This window comes from Phalacrocorax aristotelis, chromosome 5, assembly GCF_949628215.1.
Source record: "Phalacrocorax aristotelis chromosome 5, bGulAri2.1, whole genome shotgun sequence".
Lineage (NCBI taxonomy): Eukaryota > Metazoa > Chordata > Aves > Suliformes > Phalacrocoracidae > Phalacrocorax > Phalacrocorax aristotelis.
Window position 1 is genome coordinate 67131694 of NC_134280.1, and position 20307 is coordinate 67152000.

A 20307-nucleotide genomic window follows, 5' to 3' on the forward strand; every position below is an offset into this window, starting at 1 on the left:
ATGTAATTTTCTTCTATTATCTGCAAAACTAAGCAAAGGGTACCAACATGGTTTTGAAATTCTGCCGTAAAAAACTACCTTTAAAAAAATATATCCTTAGTGTCACCTCATCACATAATTTCAGATAGTTGCAGCTCAACCTAGAGATACCCAGACACACAGCGATTGTTCCGTATACAAACCTGCTGTAGCTGATGCAAGATAGGTTTAATATTCGAAACAATAATAAAAATAAAAAGAAGCAACTTCAGAAGAATTTGTAAAAATTAACAAAATAACCAGTTTTATTTAGCTTTCAGGTCAACAGCTTCAGAAATTAAGGAAAACTTCATACAGAACGAACATTTTTCTCCTTTCCCAGATGAAAAAGGTTGTATTGCTTGGTCCAGTCAACTACATTGGGTTTGAACATACCAAAGCAACTGCACTGAAAAAAGTCTGCAAGATTCTGGAAGCATCCAAGACTGAAAATGAGAGAAATATCCATTAATAAACCTAAGAAAAGACGACTGCAGGCATCAGAAATACACATTCACCATAAGACAGTACTTAAGATATAAAGCTGTCGGTGAAGACAGCTCTCGGAGAAGAAACATAAGAACAGTTCTCTATTGAGCATTACTCCTTTGTTGAACTTTTACAACCTGTATTACATTTAAGAGTGAGAGCAGATTAACTTGGACTCAAGTATTTAAGTTAGTACTTAGTAAGATCTCATCTGCTAACACACACGAGGAAATACAGACTTCTAGTATAACAGGGAGACCTTAGTACGAGTTTCTCTGTTGAGCTAAATACTGCAGAAAAGGTCAGAAAGGGGCAAGTTCACACCTTAATTCTCTTTCTGAACCTACAGAACAGGCACAGAGGTTGAAGACAAATTAAAGGAAAACCCTCCCTCACCCCCAAAAGAGCATCCGCTGATTAGAGCTATGGACTAATTTGGCACTCCTTCTTCCGATATACACAGCCGTGCAGAAAGAGCCCCAGGAGCTCTTATGCTGGCTGTTTATTTCCTAGGGCAAAGGAAGTTCTCCGCAAGGAAAATGAGATCCATTTCCTCTTCACCCAACTCATAACAGGCATGACTAGCACATCCACAGAACACCATTCTTTTGCATTTACGAAGTAGTCAAGCAAATCTGTACTGAAAAAGTATGTGCTTAAAACACACTATTCATTAACACTCACTTGTATGGAGTTCTCCTGAGTGAAACAGGATGCTTAGAAGATTTTCTCTGCATCAGGAGGTTCATTCTCTCATGCGAGGTCAATCCCAAGAATGCAATCTTACAAAAAAGAAAATGTAAGTAATGGTTAAAACATGAACATCACAAATTAGAATTCTGGTGATACCAAAAGACGTCACTGAGAAGGGGGAGAGGGGGGAAGGAGGTGGGCCTGATCTACCACGTAAGTAAGTGCTGCCATAACTAATGACTGAAAAGTATGTTTTCAAATGTCACTTGGACTAAAACAGAACCCAGCAAGCTGTAACATTAATGTTTCCACCAAGAAGGGAAGCTTAGTTGGGATGACTGTAAAGACTGTACTTTTACAGCTGTCTGTAGATGATCTACAGCAGTTAAGCACCTATCTCCTCATATTTTTTTTCTATATTCTACCACACAAATTAGTAGAAAAAGATCCCCCTAAAAAAGACAAAGTAGCTTAGCAAAAATGATGAAGTAGATGTCAGAGGCTCCACAGAAACTTTTTCATTTCCTTGATTTGACGTCTTCATTCACCGAGTTTCACAAGGAGATTTATTAGGGGGTTTCGCAGTTTTGCTTACTTATTCCTTTTCCATTTTCTTTTTTTTTTTTTTTTTCAAATCAACATAAATCTTACAAGCCCTTACAAACAGCTGCGAGGTTGCTTTGCTGAATGACACGCTCAATATCATGAAGCGGTACATTTACAAAGTACTGTGTACAAAACACAGTAGTTAACTGTAAATATCCTACGTAGGTCCTTTTTTTCTCCAGGATGGTATCTCAGTGTCGTGGACACTACAGAAATCTAGCAGTACACATTCTAAAATTTAAAAAAAAAAAAAAAATCCACAAGATGTAAACCATATCTTCAGCTCAGTATGCTTAATGCATATTCAGATGACACAGCTTTTCTAGAAGCTGCTAAACAAGCTGTTTCCTAGATGTTTTAAGACAGCTTTTCTCCATCCTGGTTGCATAGCTAAGCTCTCCGAGAAAAACATAAACAAGAAATTTGACAGTCCTCATCAGGATAAAATCCAGGTCATATGTTTTTATTGCAGCGATAGGATTTAATACAGTCTAATGATGCTCTGCTGTAGAATTTCCGTATCAGCACTGATTATGCCATTGAGCTTTTGTGCCTCTTTTGGGGTAGTAATACCAGTTCTGTTAGTCAAACAAGTTTCTTGCCTTTGCATACATCTTTTTTTTAGGTTTGGAGTTTTTGATGAGTGGGAAACCCAGAACTCGGTTATAGGAACGTTTTGCAGACTGTGATCCTACTTTTAGCATGGGGACGCTTAGTGCGCAAGTACCCATGAAACTTAAAAGGACTGCCCTGAGATTTAAGAAAAGGACCTAGATGTGACGTTAATTAGTCAAGGATAGCAGGCACAAAGTTTTTATGGGAGCAAATCATCTAGGGAGAAGCTTTAATACGATGACTCTAAGAGAGGAGCCTAAACTGAAGCAAAATAATACCTGAGAAAGCTGAACAGTTAGCCACAATGACGCCCATACAGTATGAAAACAGGCTACTGCAAAGATGTAGGAAACCCACGGAGAACAACGCATTATCTGGGTGAAGTACGTCCACACTCCATCTTGATGATAACTTGTTGCACAATGGTTTGACCAATCTGACAAGATACATAATCAGTTTATTATGTTTTTAGGCCACTTAAGAACTGTAAAAAAGATTATTTGCATGAAATAAATATTACATAGCGATATGCTCTAGAAATACTATGTTTAATATATTGTGTTCCTACTTAAAAGCACCCACATAGGTATGTGACTGCTTGCTATTCTGGCTGCATAATCTTTACTTTACGTGTTCATAATCCACAGAAGAAACATTCAAGGCACTGGCTACGTACTTTTATATGATACTGAAATAAGTCATCATCTCTCATTGTCAAGACTTTGACAATTCTGAAATGTTGCTTCATCCTTATTTGTAATTTTAGGACAAGAATTTATCATTTATCTTACACACCATCATCAACAAAGGCAACGTGATGGTGACATGAAATACTGAAAGCGGCATTTTACGACTATTGAATAGACGTAAACAGGAATGTCCATCTTCTGTAAATTTCTTAAGAGAAACTTAAAGCCTACCACATAAGTATTTAACCTATTAAAAATAAAACCCCAAACCCCAAACTAAAAGCAGGGCAACTTTTTTTTGCCTCTATGTCAGCAGAACAACAAAGAGGTTTTCCTCCAGTGTTCCTTCACACACAGGAAATACAGAAAATCACATGCTCTTTGCACACATAAGACCACACTGAAACACAGAAAAGCAACTCATGTTCACACCCTGTGTCCTCCACTGCCACAGCTGGTTTGCTTCAATCTACGTTGAATATTGACTCATTTTAATATAATGTGAAGCAATATAAAATAAAATTAACTCCCTCTACTTTTTATTTAAAAGGTTAGTGCTATGCTAATTCATCCTCAGGTACTGCATTATAGGGCTCTCCTCTCTCCTCCAAGAAATGTCTTAATTTTCCAAAGTAACAGTTTGGATTTATTAATGACATATATAGTTCTCTTCTTTTCAAAGTTATCACTACATTAAAAACAAAAAGAAACTTTTGGAAGCGTCCGATACAGATATTTCCGAATAACAAAACTCAATAAAGCCTTTGCAATAATGTAGTTACAAACTTATTTTCTATTACTGTAAAGGGTATCCAGACTAGAACCTGAACCCTGACCTTCCTCCACATGGCTTCCCTACTTCATCTCTAACAAAAATATGTTCTGATACTGTATTTTCTAATGGACATCCCACTACAGCTGATTCTTTCTTCTTACTCAACAAATAGGTAAGGAGATATTTGACCAAAGACTCAGATATCATGTATTTTCATTTAAATCAGAATTCCAAGATGACATCACTGCTGAAATATCGTATCATTTGTGCAGGTATAATTACACTTGCTGGAAACGAAATGCTGAAAAATAAAGACCATACAAACGCATCCTTGAAATGTAAATTAAAATAAATTCAACAGATACATACACAGAACAGTTCCATAAAGCAGCCAGAGACCAGTCACAATTAGGAAAGACAGGAACAATAGGTAGTAACGATGGTTCCCAATGCCTGAATTTGAGGGAAGGAAAAAAAAAAAGTTGACATTTTAAAATTCAGCAGGATTTGTATTTCCCCTTAAATTAACAGGAATAAAAAGAATCAAAACCACTCCTAAATATTACCTCTGCTGTCTCCAAGAGACTTTGACAAGGCTGATCCCCTTCTCAATTTTCTCCTGTAAGCCATCCCAATTTATACAACAGAATTAGTTCTCAAAGTCAACCGGGATTTGTCTCTTCTTCAGAGCACGCCTTCAGCTCTCTTAGCTAGGTGAGGGCTAACTACGCAACCACAGCTCTCCCTGTGCACAGTACAGTTGTCTCATATGACTGAAAAATCTAAGCTATTCAATTTAATTGTTTGACCTTTGTGTGCTTCAGAATTGCAAACATACACATAAAAAACCCCGGACTTCTGTCAGAAGAACTGTTACATGAAGACACACAATTACTTTTCTTTAAATTACTTTTCTTTAAATTACAATCAGTATTGCTCAAAACTTTGAAACAACACATCAGAAGGATATCTCACCACCTTGTAAATAGCACACACCATAAAAACATCTCCAAATATTTAACATTGAAAAAAAGCTATTGGCAAAAGAATATGCTAAAAATACATTGCTACAGATGTAAACCTCTAACCTTTCTATCTTGAACATCACCAGTAATGAGACAGAAAGGAAGAGGGAGTTTCTCGAAGAACACAAGACACGGGGCTATCTCAGTGGTCCAGCTGCCCCGCTTCGCTGCCTCTAACAGCAACAACAGGCAGCATTAGTTCAGGAGGACATGCAAGCCTGGCCACATCCTAGAGTTCATTCTCCTCATCCACAGCTACCGCATTAAAACGTCAGAGCGTGCGTACTTGTCTAGTTCTTTTAGTACCTACTTTTGGACACGCTGACCAAAAATTTGTCTGCTCTTTCTGAACCTTCTGATACCGCCTGTGTCTCCAAAGCCTTACAGCAGCAAGCTCCAAAATTTCCCTACCTAGCACATACAGGCATTTTTTCTTTACCAATTTAAAATCCCATGCTATTCTGACTGAGCCTCCCCTCGTCCCAGTATGATGTGTTTGGCGAACAACAGTTCTGCATTCACTTTGGCACCATCTTCACTGCTTTTTTTTTTAAAAAAAAAAGTCTCGATCATACCCCCTGTTCCTCCTTCTCTCAAAAGGAGTCCCAGACTTTTTGGTCTCTCCTCTTACAGTGACAGCTATATCCCTTTAATAATTTTAGTTGCCTTTCTCTCTGCCATCTAATTTTCCTCTCGCACCTATATCAGTAAGCCTTTCAGGATCAACTGTGTATTCATCTATCAGGTGCGCTCTCTCTCTAAGGAGATAAATGTTATTTCTGCAACTTTAAAAATAAGTGGTGCTTTCAAATCTGATCAAACAAATGCTCTCACCTATGCACTGTCCAATCCACAGAGAATGCTGATCGTATCTGGCTACACATGAATCACAAGCAATGCAATGCATGGATCTCAAAGGCTTCCTTACCTAGTTGAGGATGAAGGAAAAGAACATAGTCATAGCAAAAGCACCTATTTTGCTCAAAGTTTAGAGAATCATCTCATGGGCACCATCACATTTTGTACAATTTCTGTGTAACAGACCTCACAACACAGAAAGTAAATGAGAACTATACAGCTTAATTTTACAAAAGGAGAGATGGAAATAATTATTATTTCATTAAGATTAGAGTCCAAGGACTCAAAGCATCAATTTTGTCACCATAAAAGCAAAAAAGAGATCTAAGTACTATATAACAAACCACGCATGTAACACTTGCACCAAGCAATGAGGAACAAGTTTTTATATCAGTATTGAGTAAAAGCCAGGTTGAAAAAAACAAACACCAAAGCCTCACTTACAAGACACGACGTGCAAAATGTTCTGAAGTCCAAGCAACCTGCTTCTGCGAGAGCTACAATGTTCTGAAAGACAAAGTAGTTTGCGCTTGCATTTGGATCACATTTTCAGGGGGATCTATGAAGATCTTCACATTAGGCCTTTTGCAGTTCATAAGCATTTTGAGTGCCAAGCACCGGGAGTTATAAGAACTTGCTATTTATTTAAAAAGGTCCATGAGAAACACAAAACAGCGAAGACTAATGCAACTTCACCCATTCGGAGAAGTATCTCCATGTTGCCAAAATTACCCAATAATGTGAACGAAATATTATTTAAAATTAGATGGTATTAAGGTACCAGGTGCCTCTCATCTAGTCAGCCAGACTTGACAGAGATGCGGAGCTCCTCTACTGTTCCTTTATGAGCACTAGATGGACAGCGTTTACTAGTCCTGTGGCAGCAAGCTAAAATTGCAGTTTATTCTCCCTGGCAACCTGAAGAAATAGCACCTCATGGAGAGCAAAGACATCACAAACAAAATGCTTTCCTTAATCCACAGGCTGGGGAGACCAAACTACTAAATTCTCCACTGATTGGTAGGCCATGATTTCTTTTTGCCATTCTAAAACAGAGCTGGGAAATAGCAAGGGATTTACATGATGCTTAAGCACAAAACCCAAACCATTGTACACGTCTTCAAAGCAACTGAGAAAATTCAAGCCATTTCTAGCCTTTGGTATGTCTAACGAGCATGGAGAATTGTAGGAAAGCGCTGTGAATATCTCCTTCTAACCTTAGACAACTGGAGTGGAAACCATACATAACTGCTATTTATTAAGTGAAGTTCTATGTGAATTTATATCACATAAAACATCACTGGTGTGGGTCTGTACGAAGTTTCTCACATTTCAATGAGAAGATGGAAGCAAGGAAATTATGGCAGGAAGATGAGGATAAGGAAACAAGCAGGAGTAGGAAACACTGTCTACAATCTATGTTGTTCAATGACAGAACTAAAAACTCTTAAAAGAACAAAGTGTATTTCACTGCTTTCAAGTTAAACAAAGCTGCATGTGCCAACAAACACATCAACGAGAAGTACGTAAGCGTTGCACCAGGTTAGCCCTCCCCTCCCATTTGTTTGTACAAAATCACCTACTTCTTTTCTTTCTTTTTCTGAAGTCTTAATATATCCAGGATCAGTTCTCCAAGTTTTATAGAAGTAATAAAGAAGACCCACTGCACTGAACACGGCAGTGATTTCAAAAATTGTATCTGTTACATGTAATATTCAGGTTAAGGAATATATTCTCATACCATGTATTACCGCTACTTGTCAAACAAAGCAAATAATCTAAAATTAGTTTATGTTATTTTACAAGCAACACATAAAAAGGAAAAGAATGACTTGCATTTTTATAGTAGGATCCTCTCTGTCCTTCAGAGGCCATCACATCCGAGAAGCTGAATATTCTGTCTAGTCTGAGTGCCGGAGAAGACTTTTACAACTGTATAGACCTGCATCACAGTATAGGTCCCTGTCATCCTCACTAGCAGAGTGCAGACTTTTGCCTTTGAATATTTAACAGATGTAAAATGAATGTAAAATTTCTTATTTCCCTCTGAAGTTTTTCTATTGTATCTAAACAATATCAATCAGACACACATAGTTATTAAGCTTCCAGCAGCTGTGAGATTTGTTTGACTGCTGCACACACCCCTCGTCACTGAACAGGCTCTTACTCAGACTGTTTTCTACATCTTGCCCTCTTGTTTGTCTCAGCTAAAACAACTCAATAAATTTGGACAGAAAAATGCAACTGGAAGTCATCCCGAAACTACTTTGTCACTCAAAAAAACCCAAGCACACACTGCTAAACACTTCTGAAGGTAACAGGACAGCTACTGGGAAGCCTTCTTCCTCAAAAATATACTAGAAAATCCAGGACTATGAAATAACAAAATTTCTGGTCTAATTGGACATTTTACTTCTTGCATACTGTTTGCTTTTACCCAGTGGCTGACCGTTGTATTTACATTATATGGAGGGAATTAATCTCTCATGAGCTCCAGAGAAATAGACTTAAATTCAGTACTTTTTATATATCGTTATTTGCTGCAGCTTCTCTAGCAGACAATTTATCATTATACGTGAGGGAGGATATACGGTCATTAGGAACATATTTTTACACTATGGACTAAAAACATCTGTATGTCAGTTGAAAGGGGGAAAAAAACACATCAATATTAACTCTCTATACAGCAACAGAGGAACGTGGAGCAGGGCAAGTTTCATACCAGTTACATTCAAGCATCAAACTTGAGAGTCTGGGCTGCTAAAGAACAGTCCCTGATGCCACCAAGGAGCCGCCAGCGAGCCCATGCCTGGATTCCATCTCCAGTGACTGTTCAGCCCCTGTATAAACTGCAGAGCAGGAATAACTCTTTTAAATAAAGTACTGCAACCTCAAGGTTGTTTTGCCTTACAAACTAACACCACTGCAAATAGCTCTAATGAAAATCAAGATGATGACTTATGAAATATTGCCACTGTATATTACCAGACTTAGAGCTGTGTTTGTTACAGTCCAATTGCAGGGTGCACTCACAGAAGTCAAAATGATGGCGCATTTCTTGTGGACGTTACCGGCCTATTTGCACTCCTATTGTATTTTTGGAGCTGAGAGAAGTCCTTAATTAGGATGGCTGGATTTTCATTCAGTCTAGAGGAACACTTTGACAGACATAAATACAGGTAACTTAACTAATGAACACTTTTATAACACTCAGATCTGTGACAAGTTCCAGAAGGAAAACATTTTCATGAGGAAAAGGGTTGGACAGTGAAATGGAAAACTATCCACTTGCCCACCTCACCAAGCTATGGTTAGGCCTTCAGGAGTATTGCTACGCTCACCGTCTTCAGCACGGTGTCTGACTCAAACCCCTATCGTTGGAATTTTTTTGCTTTTAATTTAGATGACACCAAAAAACCCTTAAAACTTCACAACGCAACACTGCATAACATGATTTTCATTTAGACAAGCATATGCGTGTATCCCCAGTGGGAATACACTTGATCAGTTCATCGAAGTTAATCCCGGTAATTCTATTAAGGACATCTTAATTGGGAACAGTAGAAAAGAAAATGCCACTTAAAGGATGAAGTAATTAAAAATTAATTAAAATTGTGTAGCAATATATTCTAGCTGGTTTAGAATAAAATTATTTACAGTTCTAAGTATCTCCCTGAAGGCCTTTTCACAAAACTTTTTCGATAAATAAATAGATGCCTCCTCTGTACGAAAGAGCAGGGCACTAAAAAGTGAGTGTAAACTACTAAAGCATTCTTGTACTTAGCAGTGCAAAGCCTCTCTGAAGAAAGTAAATGACAGGTAGAAATTAATCCACTGTACACTAAGGATGCAGCACACTCTGTGAGTAAAGATAGATAGGAGACTGGAATATCTCTTTTGGAGGGACATGAAAAAATTTGTTCCTTGTTTTTTGTTTTTGAGGGGGGATGGTGGTGGTGTTCTTAAAAGCAGAAGCACGAATACCACTAACTGTCTGATCCTTGCCATTTTAGAGACAAGAGATGCTTTGAAAATTATTATTAATGCATGTGTTATCTGGTTATACCACATGTCAAAATACATTACTGTATGAGAGTCTCAATGAGGAAGATTAGAGAGTCACATGGAGATGTTAACAGAGTCAGTTACATTTGTAACAAAGGCATCTTCACTATGATATTCCAGTAACATAAGAAATAGGTCTGAATTGGACACAAATATCTGCTAAAGATAAAAGAAGGTACAGATTTTCAGTCTGCATATAACTTTAAATTGAACCTAGAGTTATCTCACCCCTGCCCAATGGAAGTAAACCAATCTTACCAGCCATTAACAGTCACGTGGAATTGTCTGGGACTGCTCATTACTATCTGCATGACCAGGCCTAGATTTATTAGGAACTGCAAGGAGAGTCCTATTGCATTTCTTGAGTATAAAGGATATTAGGCAGGAACCAGACAAACCAGGTCACAGACATCCAAAAAACTGAACTTAGCAGAAATGCTGTGGGAAGATACCTCAGATTCTTGAGCCCCACAAATTGCCTGAAGAAATATTAAGAGAAAAAATTATTTTTAAAAAATATATTTAAACTGTAACTCCATGGAGTATAAATCATCTGTTTTGTTATTTTAAAAACTTTCACACACAAAGTATACTTCAAGTCTCTCAAAGCAATCAAGAATTGTCACTCAAAAGCGTTCTGTAGCCAGATGCGTAGGGGATTAACAATGCAAAAATGAAACTGAAGAGTGCTCTGTTCCACCCAAATATTATATTTTAGAAGTGGTGTAGCACTGGGTGAAAGCTGCAATCTCTGCCCATTTGACACTGATAGCATTGCCGTTTCAACTAATGTTGCAGGAACTGTTGAAGAAAGCAGGAAACGTGTGAAACAGCTTAGGATAACACTGGAGGTCTGAGGAACAAAAGGGGAGGAAATAGTTCGTTAGAACTCATTCTGTGTCAGAAATAAAGAAGGAAAAGTTGAGATAAAGCATATTTTTGAGCACTGTCATGGATATCTCAGTGTCTACCAGATGCAGACTTTCAAGAACACTCTCTGTCATTTAAAATCAGCTAACAGACTGCTTAAACGCTTTAGGTTTTTGGGGTTTGCTTTCCGCCCCCCCCCCAAGTCTTTCCATTATGAAAAACTATTATTTTGCACACCTGAAGACATTTGATTTCTACAGTCATTCAAAAAATTACATATATTTAAATCCTTCACACACCTCCTGAGAAAAGGCTGCAGTGCATCTTTCATGCCAAGTGAAACCAAACTCTGAAAAGAATACTGCATTAGATACCTTATATGGTGTCTGTAACAATTAAACACAGAGATAAAAAGCCACAAACCTCACAAACAGAGCCATCCCGAACAGCAGGAAGAGAAGCAGGCCTCCTTTCAAAAGCCAGGAATCAGAACTTAAATTCATTATGTATCCTATGGCCCACATCAATGTCAAGAAAGATGCCAACAGCAGGAAGAGCTATTAAAATGATTATTGTTAAAATTAGAACAAAGTATTCAAGCAGGACTTACTTCAAAAGTAATCAGTTAGTGTGATAGCAAATGTTGAAAGACTCAGGGTAGATATGACAAGGTGACACATCAATACGTCAAAAGTGTGTGGGGTGAATGACACAAAAAACCCCAACCAAACCACTGCTACGTGCTTTAAAGAATTTCATTTTTGTGCACCCAACGTCCCAAGCTTTAGAAGATCCTCATGTTAGCAAAGAGTTAAGTTTCATACTATTCTGAACACAGGGTGCTGTAGCTTTACTTCCATTAGTTATTACTTGGGAAATTACCTCATATTTCTCTATTATTTTCAGTAATCTGTTATTTCTTCTGCTTCTCATTCTTTCTTCTTCTTTTACCATATGAACCATGAAGCGATTCAGACTCTGATAAGCAAGGTCAAGAGGTGTCTCTCCCTTCAACAACAGAAATGTTTAGTTATTTATGCACTTAACACATACATGCTTTTCTTTTAAACAGAAGCAGGACATAAATAAAGCTAAAACAGGAATAACTGGGCAATTACTTCTCAGCCCCACCCCTCCTTTCTTTTTAAGGCAATGATAAGCTAAATTCAGAGTTTAAACATGCTTAATCCAGTGCTTTGTAGTTCTAAAAACTGATTCTTGCAACCAGACTGCATCCATTTGAGTTATTTGTTGGAGTGTCTCCAATAACCTGAAACGGTAAACTGCCTGCTAGAATATTACATGCTTACTGAAAGGGAAGGCTTCTTGTTTATGTTAAGGTTTTAAAACCAAACAGCAATATCCTAAGTCACACATATGAATTTAAAAGAAAAAAAAGCAGCAGATGGAAAAACTCCACAGCTTCATACACACACCCTGGACAACTACGTTGTGCAAACATATCTATACAGTCACAGGAATTGATGCTTTCAACATTTATACTTCTCACTATCAGTTTTTACAAGTATTAGGATAAAGACTTTCATATACGACCAGCCCTTTTGAATCTACAACCAGGCATTGCCAAACACTGGTTTGCACCCGATGACACACACATCTCTTTCAAGTCTTAGAGTCTCACTGAACACCAAGACATTTTCGTTTTTAAAAATCTGGACTAAGTCATTAGTCCTCATGACAATGTTGTGAGGTAGAAAACGGCCAATTTTTAAGAAAACAAAACAAAAACACCAAAGGAAAAAAAAAGGGGGGGGGGGCAGGGGGAAAATCTGCAAAGAGCGCAATTACGTTCAAAGCAACCGAAAGGCTTGGTTTTTATTAAACAAACGTTGCAAAAAATCTCAGCATTCATACTGTGAGCCACACCGCAAGGAAGGTGCTCACTCCCTTTGGGAAAGACTAAGAACGCGTGCTCTTAGTCGACCCCTGTTGCAAAGGATATCCAAAGTGGAGAGGACTCAGATTTTTCTTTACATTCATTTTACACATTCATGCCACGTGGCATGAAATATCATGAAAGAAATTGTACCTTGATATTTTTTACGTCCAGGCTGGCACCAGCTTCCAGCAACAGATCCACTGCACTAACATTTCCTGATGTTATTGCCCAATGCAGTGCAGTATTCTTTTGAACATTGTCTACAGCATTGAGAGAGGGTTTAAACTTTAAGAGAAACCTTGTGGGTTCTGGTCTAGATGAAAAGAAAAGTGTAGAAGTTAACAAACAGAAGATAATTTATACTGGAGATGAAACTTTTGAACAACTTATAAAAACCACTCTTCCCTTCTGTGAAATAACAGCAGATACACAATGCCTTGTCTCAGAACAAGCTCATCAACTGTAAAGGATAATTCATAATTTAGATGATAAAGATAATTTGTATAGACTGAGAGATGATTGCAGGTGGTAATGTAATTTATACAGATTTCTAATTCAGGACCTGTCCTGAGGGGTTTTTCTCCAGACTACGTTATCTTACCATTTTAACAAATATGAGGTATATACACGACTGTATCTTTCTACAACACCATGTATAAGCATACATCTCCACATTTTATTTATTCTAAATGTATTTTACTGCATCCACCTCCATTTATTTTCATTTCTGGGAAAGCACAACAATGCTGCAGACAGTTCAGCCACGAACCTGAACTTCTTTTAGAAGTTCTTTTGACTCTCTTCGCTATATCCAATTAGCTACTTCATAACTCTTGATCTCTGAAATACTGCCTGTTTTAGTACAACCAAAACGGAAAGGAATGCCAGTTTAACAAAAAATTCAGAAAAAGAACAGCAATCACCTCACCGCTTCTTGGGTACAACAAAATAGATTATTCTTAAGTTATTTACTACTTACCCAATCACTTTCTGCGCTGCTAACATTAAAGGTGTTTGCCCATTGAAGTCTGTTGTGTCTATGTTCTAAGTATAAAAGATAACAAGCATGTGATTACCAGTGATTTCAGGAAATGGAGTTAGATGGTCAGATTCAGAGCTATACAACTGGCTTAGCTTCACCGCAGTAGTGGAAAGGAACCAAATTCTACCAGCCAAGAAGCCAATGCTCATTTAAACATCCCCCCCACCCCTCTATGAGTCTTGTGTGTCATCCCTTTCAGAATATGCTGAGTCTCCACTAAGGATATTTTTAAAGAAACCATGCTAACCACATTTCTCGTCCTCTTTTGTGCAAAAATACTGTAAATAAAACCACCTTGTGAAGCAATGTTAACCTTCTTCCTTGTATAAAGAGAGGTACGTAACAGAATGCCCGAGTAAGTAAAACTGGTTTATTAGAACAACAAAAAATGATTCATTGATTATGCACCTCAAGACATCGTTATTTAAACATCTAACTCACATTACCAAATTTTCTTCCTCCTTCTTCACAATGAAGGTTTCCTTCTCCCGATCTCCACCCATCATTATGTCAGAGCACATTTACTTAAATGCTTAAACTCTTGGACTTTTTAGTAGAAGATAGGTGGGCTAAAAACTTCAGAATGCTTGTGATATATACCATCTATACCTACATTCCAGAAGTCAGTTACTCTACTAAAGAGAGCTCTATGAGAAAGGAAATAAACTTACAGATCTTTAAATCTAAATACTCAGTGTTTCAAAGAAGCAGTCTAGATGATATGAGAACTCTCCTCTCATTTTTATTAGAAAATTGTTACGCTAGTCATTAATTCTGCTTACTTCAGACGTAAGCTACGCAGACATCAACTAGAGCGGATACAACATAAAATTGCAGAAAACATAGAAAATTCTAATAAAAATTTCAGACCTAGGATGATCATCTATTCTGCACGCTTCAACTGATGGACAATTGCACAGATCATTAGTTACAAAATCGTAATTAGATAGTAAATACTTCATGACATATATATTTCATACACTGCCTTTTGTTCTCAGGTTTAAAAGCCAGTTGTTATTTATACAGCACTCCAAATCTGCAGAGCCTGAACAACTCTCCTTAAACACTCTGAACTGTACGTGAATGTGCATGTGTGGGGATGACAAGAACAGGGGAGTATTAAAAATAACCCCAAATATACATATATATATATATATGTATACACACACACACACACGCATATAAATAATCTAAGTTTCTCTGAACTTATGGTACAGGGAAGTAGTTGCCAAATGCCTGCTTATCATCTAGAAAACAAAACAGTTAATTCTGAAATGTATTGTACACACAGGCAGCTGCTAGTGAGTAGAAAACAATACGTGAGACATCAACAACGTACCTGGCCCTTTGATATGAGGTAAGCTACAATGGGCATGTGTTGAAACAGCACCGCTAAGTGAATGCTGCTGAATCCTTCCCCATCAATAAGACTGGGATCCGCTCCACATTTCAACAATAATATGACCATAGGTAGGTGTCCTTGTCTGTAATGATATAGGAAATGAAACTACAGAGATGACAAAAAAGATGGAAATACTGATGAAAGTATTGCCTTAATAATTCCCACAGATAACCCTGCAAAAAAAAAAAAGTCCTTTCAGATTCTTGTGTTTTTATTCAGGAAATTACTTCTTTTTTAATTAAAAGTTTATATCAGAGAATTATATTAAATACATAACTTATAAAGTCAGCCTAAGGCAAACTGTCAGTTTAGAATACAATGGTTATCCTATAGTAATTACTCCTGCGAGCAGTCTTTCTCAGAAGAAGTATCTAACTTTTTTTGGCAGAAGATTAAGATCATCCAGAAGAAAGCACCGATCTTCCAGCATGAGAATTCGCAGTCTGAGAAGTTATCCCAGAATAATTACTTAAAGTTATGGTTTTTCCAGAGAAGCAGCGCTTTGCTCTGTTCATCATTTTACTGAAGTCATGTCATAGAAGCCAAAGTTGTATGACTTTAAACTGTATCAGGTTGAACAGATGTAGTCTAGAGCAGATGTAGATGTAGAAAGAGCAGACCCAAAGAGGCATTAAACACACACAAGCAGCAACAGCTACTGTTGCCCAGGAAGAGACACTGCACATTTGTGGTGGCAGCTATAAGGAGCCCAAGAGGAAAAGCTAGGGCCACTGGGAGAAGCTCAAACACCTCTCCATGCGCCTCTGAGCAATGTCTTAAACTGGTCCTACCGCTACATGCTTGTGCTTTATAGCTCAGCACTGGCAGCGCTGAGTCTTATGAGAGCACACCACGGGAATCTAGTGCAGAAGCTAAAACAACTGAGAGCATACTGGTGAGACAGGCTGATGTCCGAGGGAACTGTGCCCACAAGTTTTTCAGACTTAAACTGTGCCCTAATAAGCACCAAACGCTAACTTCAGCGACCTGACACAGCCAAGTCTTCCTTGCCCAGTAAGGCAGGGCTTATGAGGCGAAGTCTTAACAGCACTGTTTCATCCCTAGGGAAAGTTTCAAAACGCAAGTCCGAGTGACTAAAACACAGACACTGAACACAACTCTGTGGCCTGCAAGGTTGCCAGGAATCAGAGAACAGATTTCAGCATTGTTATGGACATGCAGTGAAATTCCTTATACGGTAGAAAAATAAACATACCACAGAATTTGGTTTAAGATGACCACTGCTGTACTACACAACGCACAACTTCAGTAATTACGTAGCTTCACTTAATACTACCAGATTTACAATGAGTAGTTGCAAGCAGCATACCTGATGGCCCAGTGAAGGGGAGTTGAATTCAAATCTCCACCTAGCTGATCCACTATTGCACCTTTGGAGATATAATATCTGTATAACAGCAACGCAATACAGTTAAAAAGAGATGTAATAAAATATTAAAACATTATACTAAGGATAAGATAGCTCTAGTAGAAAATAGCTCATAATTAAAAAAGAGTATTTTTGCAACAAAGATGCTGTTTTGAGAAAATGAAACAAAAGGGAAAATACAACAACTAGCAAGGCACCTATAAAATCAGCTTTAATCTTTGTTAAACAAACCAAACCAAACCCAGGAAAATCTAATGATTTCATGTATTACATGATTTCAAACATAAAGAAACCATGGTAACTTTACATTTCAGTGACATTTTCACAAAGGTAATTGGGTTAAAATTTGTATTTTATGCTTTTCTTCTCAAGCAGCCTGTTCCCTTTGTTTTGAAGTATAATAGCCACATAGTGATTATAAATAACAGTGGCAGAATGCTTGTATTACTTTCCCAAGGACTCTAGAGCTTACTTAACCAGCTCCTGTCTGTTGTTTATCGCCGCCCAGTGAAGAAGAGTTACATTTTCTTTGTCTGGTTGCCGAACATCGTATCCTGCCTCTACCAGTTCTTTGCATCGCTCTACTATTCCATACCTTAAATGAGAGAAAACCACATTGATTTACTTATCATTCATTAAGTATCCTCCAGTTTAGAGACAGCCACATACTTGAGCAAATTCCACCCTACATTTGATGAAAGCTTTTCAAAAAGAGTCAGGCTGAGCCCTGTCAAGTAAAATTTCCTACCTAACAAAACAAACCTGGTTGAGATACCATTGTTTATGATAAAAATATTTACACTAGCACCTTTACGTGATTTTTTTCTATGGGGATTCTTTTACTATGGGGAGAAAATGAAACTGGAAAATTTTCCACTGTAAAACTATCCAACCTGACTCACATTTGGGGACACTCCCACCTATTTCATAATTTAGGAGGGATGGTAGCATTGGGTTGACGGTTGGACTTGATGATCCTAGAGGTCTTTTCCAACCTTAGTGATTCTGTGATTTTTGCACACACAGAACATGTACTTACTGCGTAGCCTTGACGATGTCACAGGTGCTAGGGTCTTCAACAATTGGGTACGGTCCCGTTAGCACCGGTAGGTCTTTATCCCTGCGGGCGCTATGGCAGTTGTGCATATGGGGTCGATGAGGCCCATGGCAATGGTTTTTACACTGTTGATTGACAACGCATCTATCAACAAATGTTATTTCTGTGCTGTACACTACACCTCCCTCCTTACCACTTGCACGTGCTATACTTCTTAAGTTGCATTAATACAAATAGGAAAGTGAATTTAAAGCACAGTTAAAACCACCTGAAAAGAGACTAATCCTTGCATTCGGTGCAGGGACACGGGAGGGCTGAAGGGAGAGGGTTCAGGTCCATGAGGCCGAATTAGGATGGCGCCGACACCTCGCAGAGCGGGCTCCGGACGCCCTCGCCCACAGCAGCGCCGCAACCCCAGAAATGACAGCGTCCTTGAGGAGAATCCGACACGCACGGGCGGGCTCGGGAGGCCCAGGGCCGGCCGGGCTCAACACCAGCCGCCAGGCCCCAGGGAAGGCGCCCGCCCGGCAGGACACGGGCCTCCTTCCGCGGCCGAACGGAGCCGCCGGGAGCCGGAGTCCCCCGCCGCCGCCGCGGGGAGAGCCCAGCCCGGGGCAGCCCAGCGGCCGCCCGCCCGCCTCCGAGCTCGCCCCGAGGGGATCCGGCCGGCAGCCAGGGCCGCGTCCCGGCCCGCCGCCCCTCCCCGGCTCCAGCCGCCTTCCCGCCCGCCGCCTCACGGGGCCCCGAGGGCCGGCGCTGCGGGCCCGGGCACCTCGCCGCGGCCGGGCAGACCGACGGCAGAGCCGCCTCCTCAGCACCCACCCTCCTTCCCGCCGCTCCCGGGCTCCCCTCACCGCTGGGCCGCCGCCCGCCATCCTCCCCGCCTGGAGCTCGGCGACCGCCGCAGCTTCCTGCTCCCGCTTCCTGGTTACCGGCTCCGGCAGGCGGCGGGGCCGGGCCCGGGGCGGGCCGGGGCGGGCACACACCCGTCCCCGGCCCGGGCAGCCGCCGGGTACAGCGGGAGGAGCGGGGAGAGCACCTGGAGCTACCGCAGGCAGGGCTCAAAGTTGGTATTAAAACACGAGAAGGAGTTTCCAGCCCTTGTAAACATTTTGACACATGGTGATGTTGTAAGCAAACATTACAGTGTGAAAGGCTACTGAAGAATTATCCTAATGCTGAGCACATAAAAGAAAAACTCCAAAAGCAATGCCTCATTTATGACTGCCCTTGCCCTGATTAAAGCCGGGGAGGAGCAAGCAGGCTTTATTATTAAGCACATACAGCGGGGGCAGAATAAAAGTTATTAAGGCAATCAGAAACCCATCCTCTCACGCTGAAGGGTTTGATGTTGCAACCTTAATAACATTCACTCGACAGGTCTTTGTATGTAGTTTTCTGCAACTATTTTGAAGGGGGCAAAAAATATTTTCTCTTTCATACAGTCATAGCAAGACTCTCCTCTCTCATTAGAGCAGTATCTACTATTTCAGTCAAAAAACCCCCATCGCACAGCAAATGGCCAGAACAAGCTGTTATCAGCTATCTTGAGAGAACTGAAAATGCCTGTTGGTTAGCGCCGTGGGCTGGTGTCAGCTGGCGTACGCCCTCGTTCCTCCCTTCCTCCTCGATCCACAGAAAATGTCCTGCTCAGCGCGGTGCCAACTGACAGAGGTATGGCGAGGTTTGGGGGGCTGCGGGGAGGGAGTTCTCATCTGCTGAGGGGAAGCCTGGCCTGGCACATCGCGCGTATTTTCAAGTCAGTGTTGCCGCCTTGGAGAAGGAATGGTTCTTCATCAAGTTCTTTAAGAGCTTCACACCCTGTTAGCAAGTTTGCCAGTTACCAAAGTTTCGCCGAGGCGTGTAAGTCTCGATGAGAAGATGGAAAATTTCAGAAAAAAAAAATTCAAATGCTTTTTTTCGTTGGTTTGTGAATACTCTCAGATAACGCAGAAAATCTGTAGCAGACTAACTTCTACTTAACAAATCCTAACTTCTTGCACGCCAAACTCTCAACCTGGAAAACGCTCTTTTTCTCCTTCAATTTTATTTTTGCATTGGTTAAGTACATTGCCTTCACAAGTCCTAAAACAATCATTCTGCCTCCCAAACTGCCTTTTTCAAGTGACTCTGCTCGTGATTAGTGTCGTTTTGATAACAGTAAAGAGATACTTTGATGGTTAGCGTCTTTCAAATAGCATTTTGCATTCACTTGACTGGATAAATGACAGAGAAGCAAGCATAAAAAATGCTATTAAATCAGATTGAATTATATGAAGAGTGCAATTTAAATAGTATAATGCTTTTTTATTATGGCAATGCATCATATCATACATTTCACATTTCCCTTATTGCTTCTGATGCCGTTTTACAAAGCGCTATAAGTAATAATATTTTTTGCACGTAAGGGAATCTTTTCTGAAGAAAAAATTAGAGAGCTCAGATAGCTTTCAGTTTCCTTCTAGAAACTTTTTCCTCATTGTTTCTCTCCTGAAAAAGAAGAAGAAAAAAATCTTTCTCCGCTCCTGCTGCACAGGAATTTTTAAGGGAGCCCCAGGAAAAACACCACAGTCCTGCCAGAAGGAGAATCATTGTAATTCTACCTCTGTTTACACCCCTAAAATAAAGGCATCAACCGTGTCTGTGAAATTTGAATAAAATGGAGTGTATGTGTCCTCAGAATGACTCAAATTCCGTTCCTAATGTTATTTGTGCAGAGCCCCTCGCAGCCAGTGGTGGAACAGAGGCACAAGGCAACAGCTGCTGTACTCCAGTTTCCAGGTGTTCAGAGGAAAAAGAAGTCCACAAACGTT

General features: G+C 39.7%; 1 protein-coding gene across 2 annotated transcripts; it reads right to left on the minus strand.

The window, feature by feature from the left end:
• Window positions 1-256: 256 nt before the first annotated feature.
• Window positions 257-18465, minus strand: ZDHHC13 (zDHHC palmitoyltransferase 13). 2 transcript variants are annotated; one of them, XM_075094978.1, is made up of 17 exons: window positions 18349-18465; window positions 17477-17619; window positions 16910-17032; window positions 16378-16455; window positions 14985-15129; window positions 13583-13647; window positions 12754-12916; window positions 11586-11711; window positions 11127-11260; window positions 10212-10312; window positions 7352-7476; window positions 6213-6275; window positions 5745-5838; window positions 4255-4338; window positions 2700-2857; window positions 1192-1289; window positions 257-464 (listed from the first exon to the last, which is right to left on the minus strand). In XM_075094978.1, exons 1-17 carry the CDS (start codon window positions 18367-18369, stop codon window positions 329-331), a joined length of 1857 nt encoding a protein of 618 aa, XP_074951079.1. In that variant the 5' UTR covers window positions 18370-18465; the 3' UTR covers window positions 257-328. The 2 variants fall into 2 exon arrangements, with proteins under 2 accessions (XP_074951079.1, XP_074951078.1); XM_075094977.1 differs by lacking the exon at window positions 18349-18465 and adding an exon at window positions 17763-18100.
• Between the last annotated feature and the right edge of the window lie 1842 nt (window positions 18466-20307).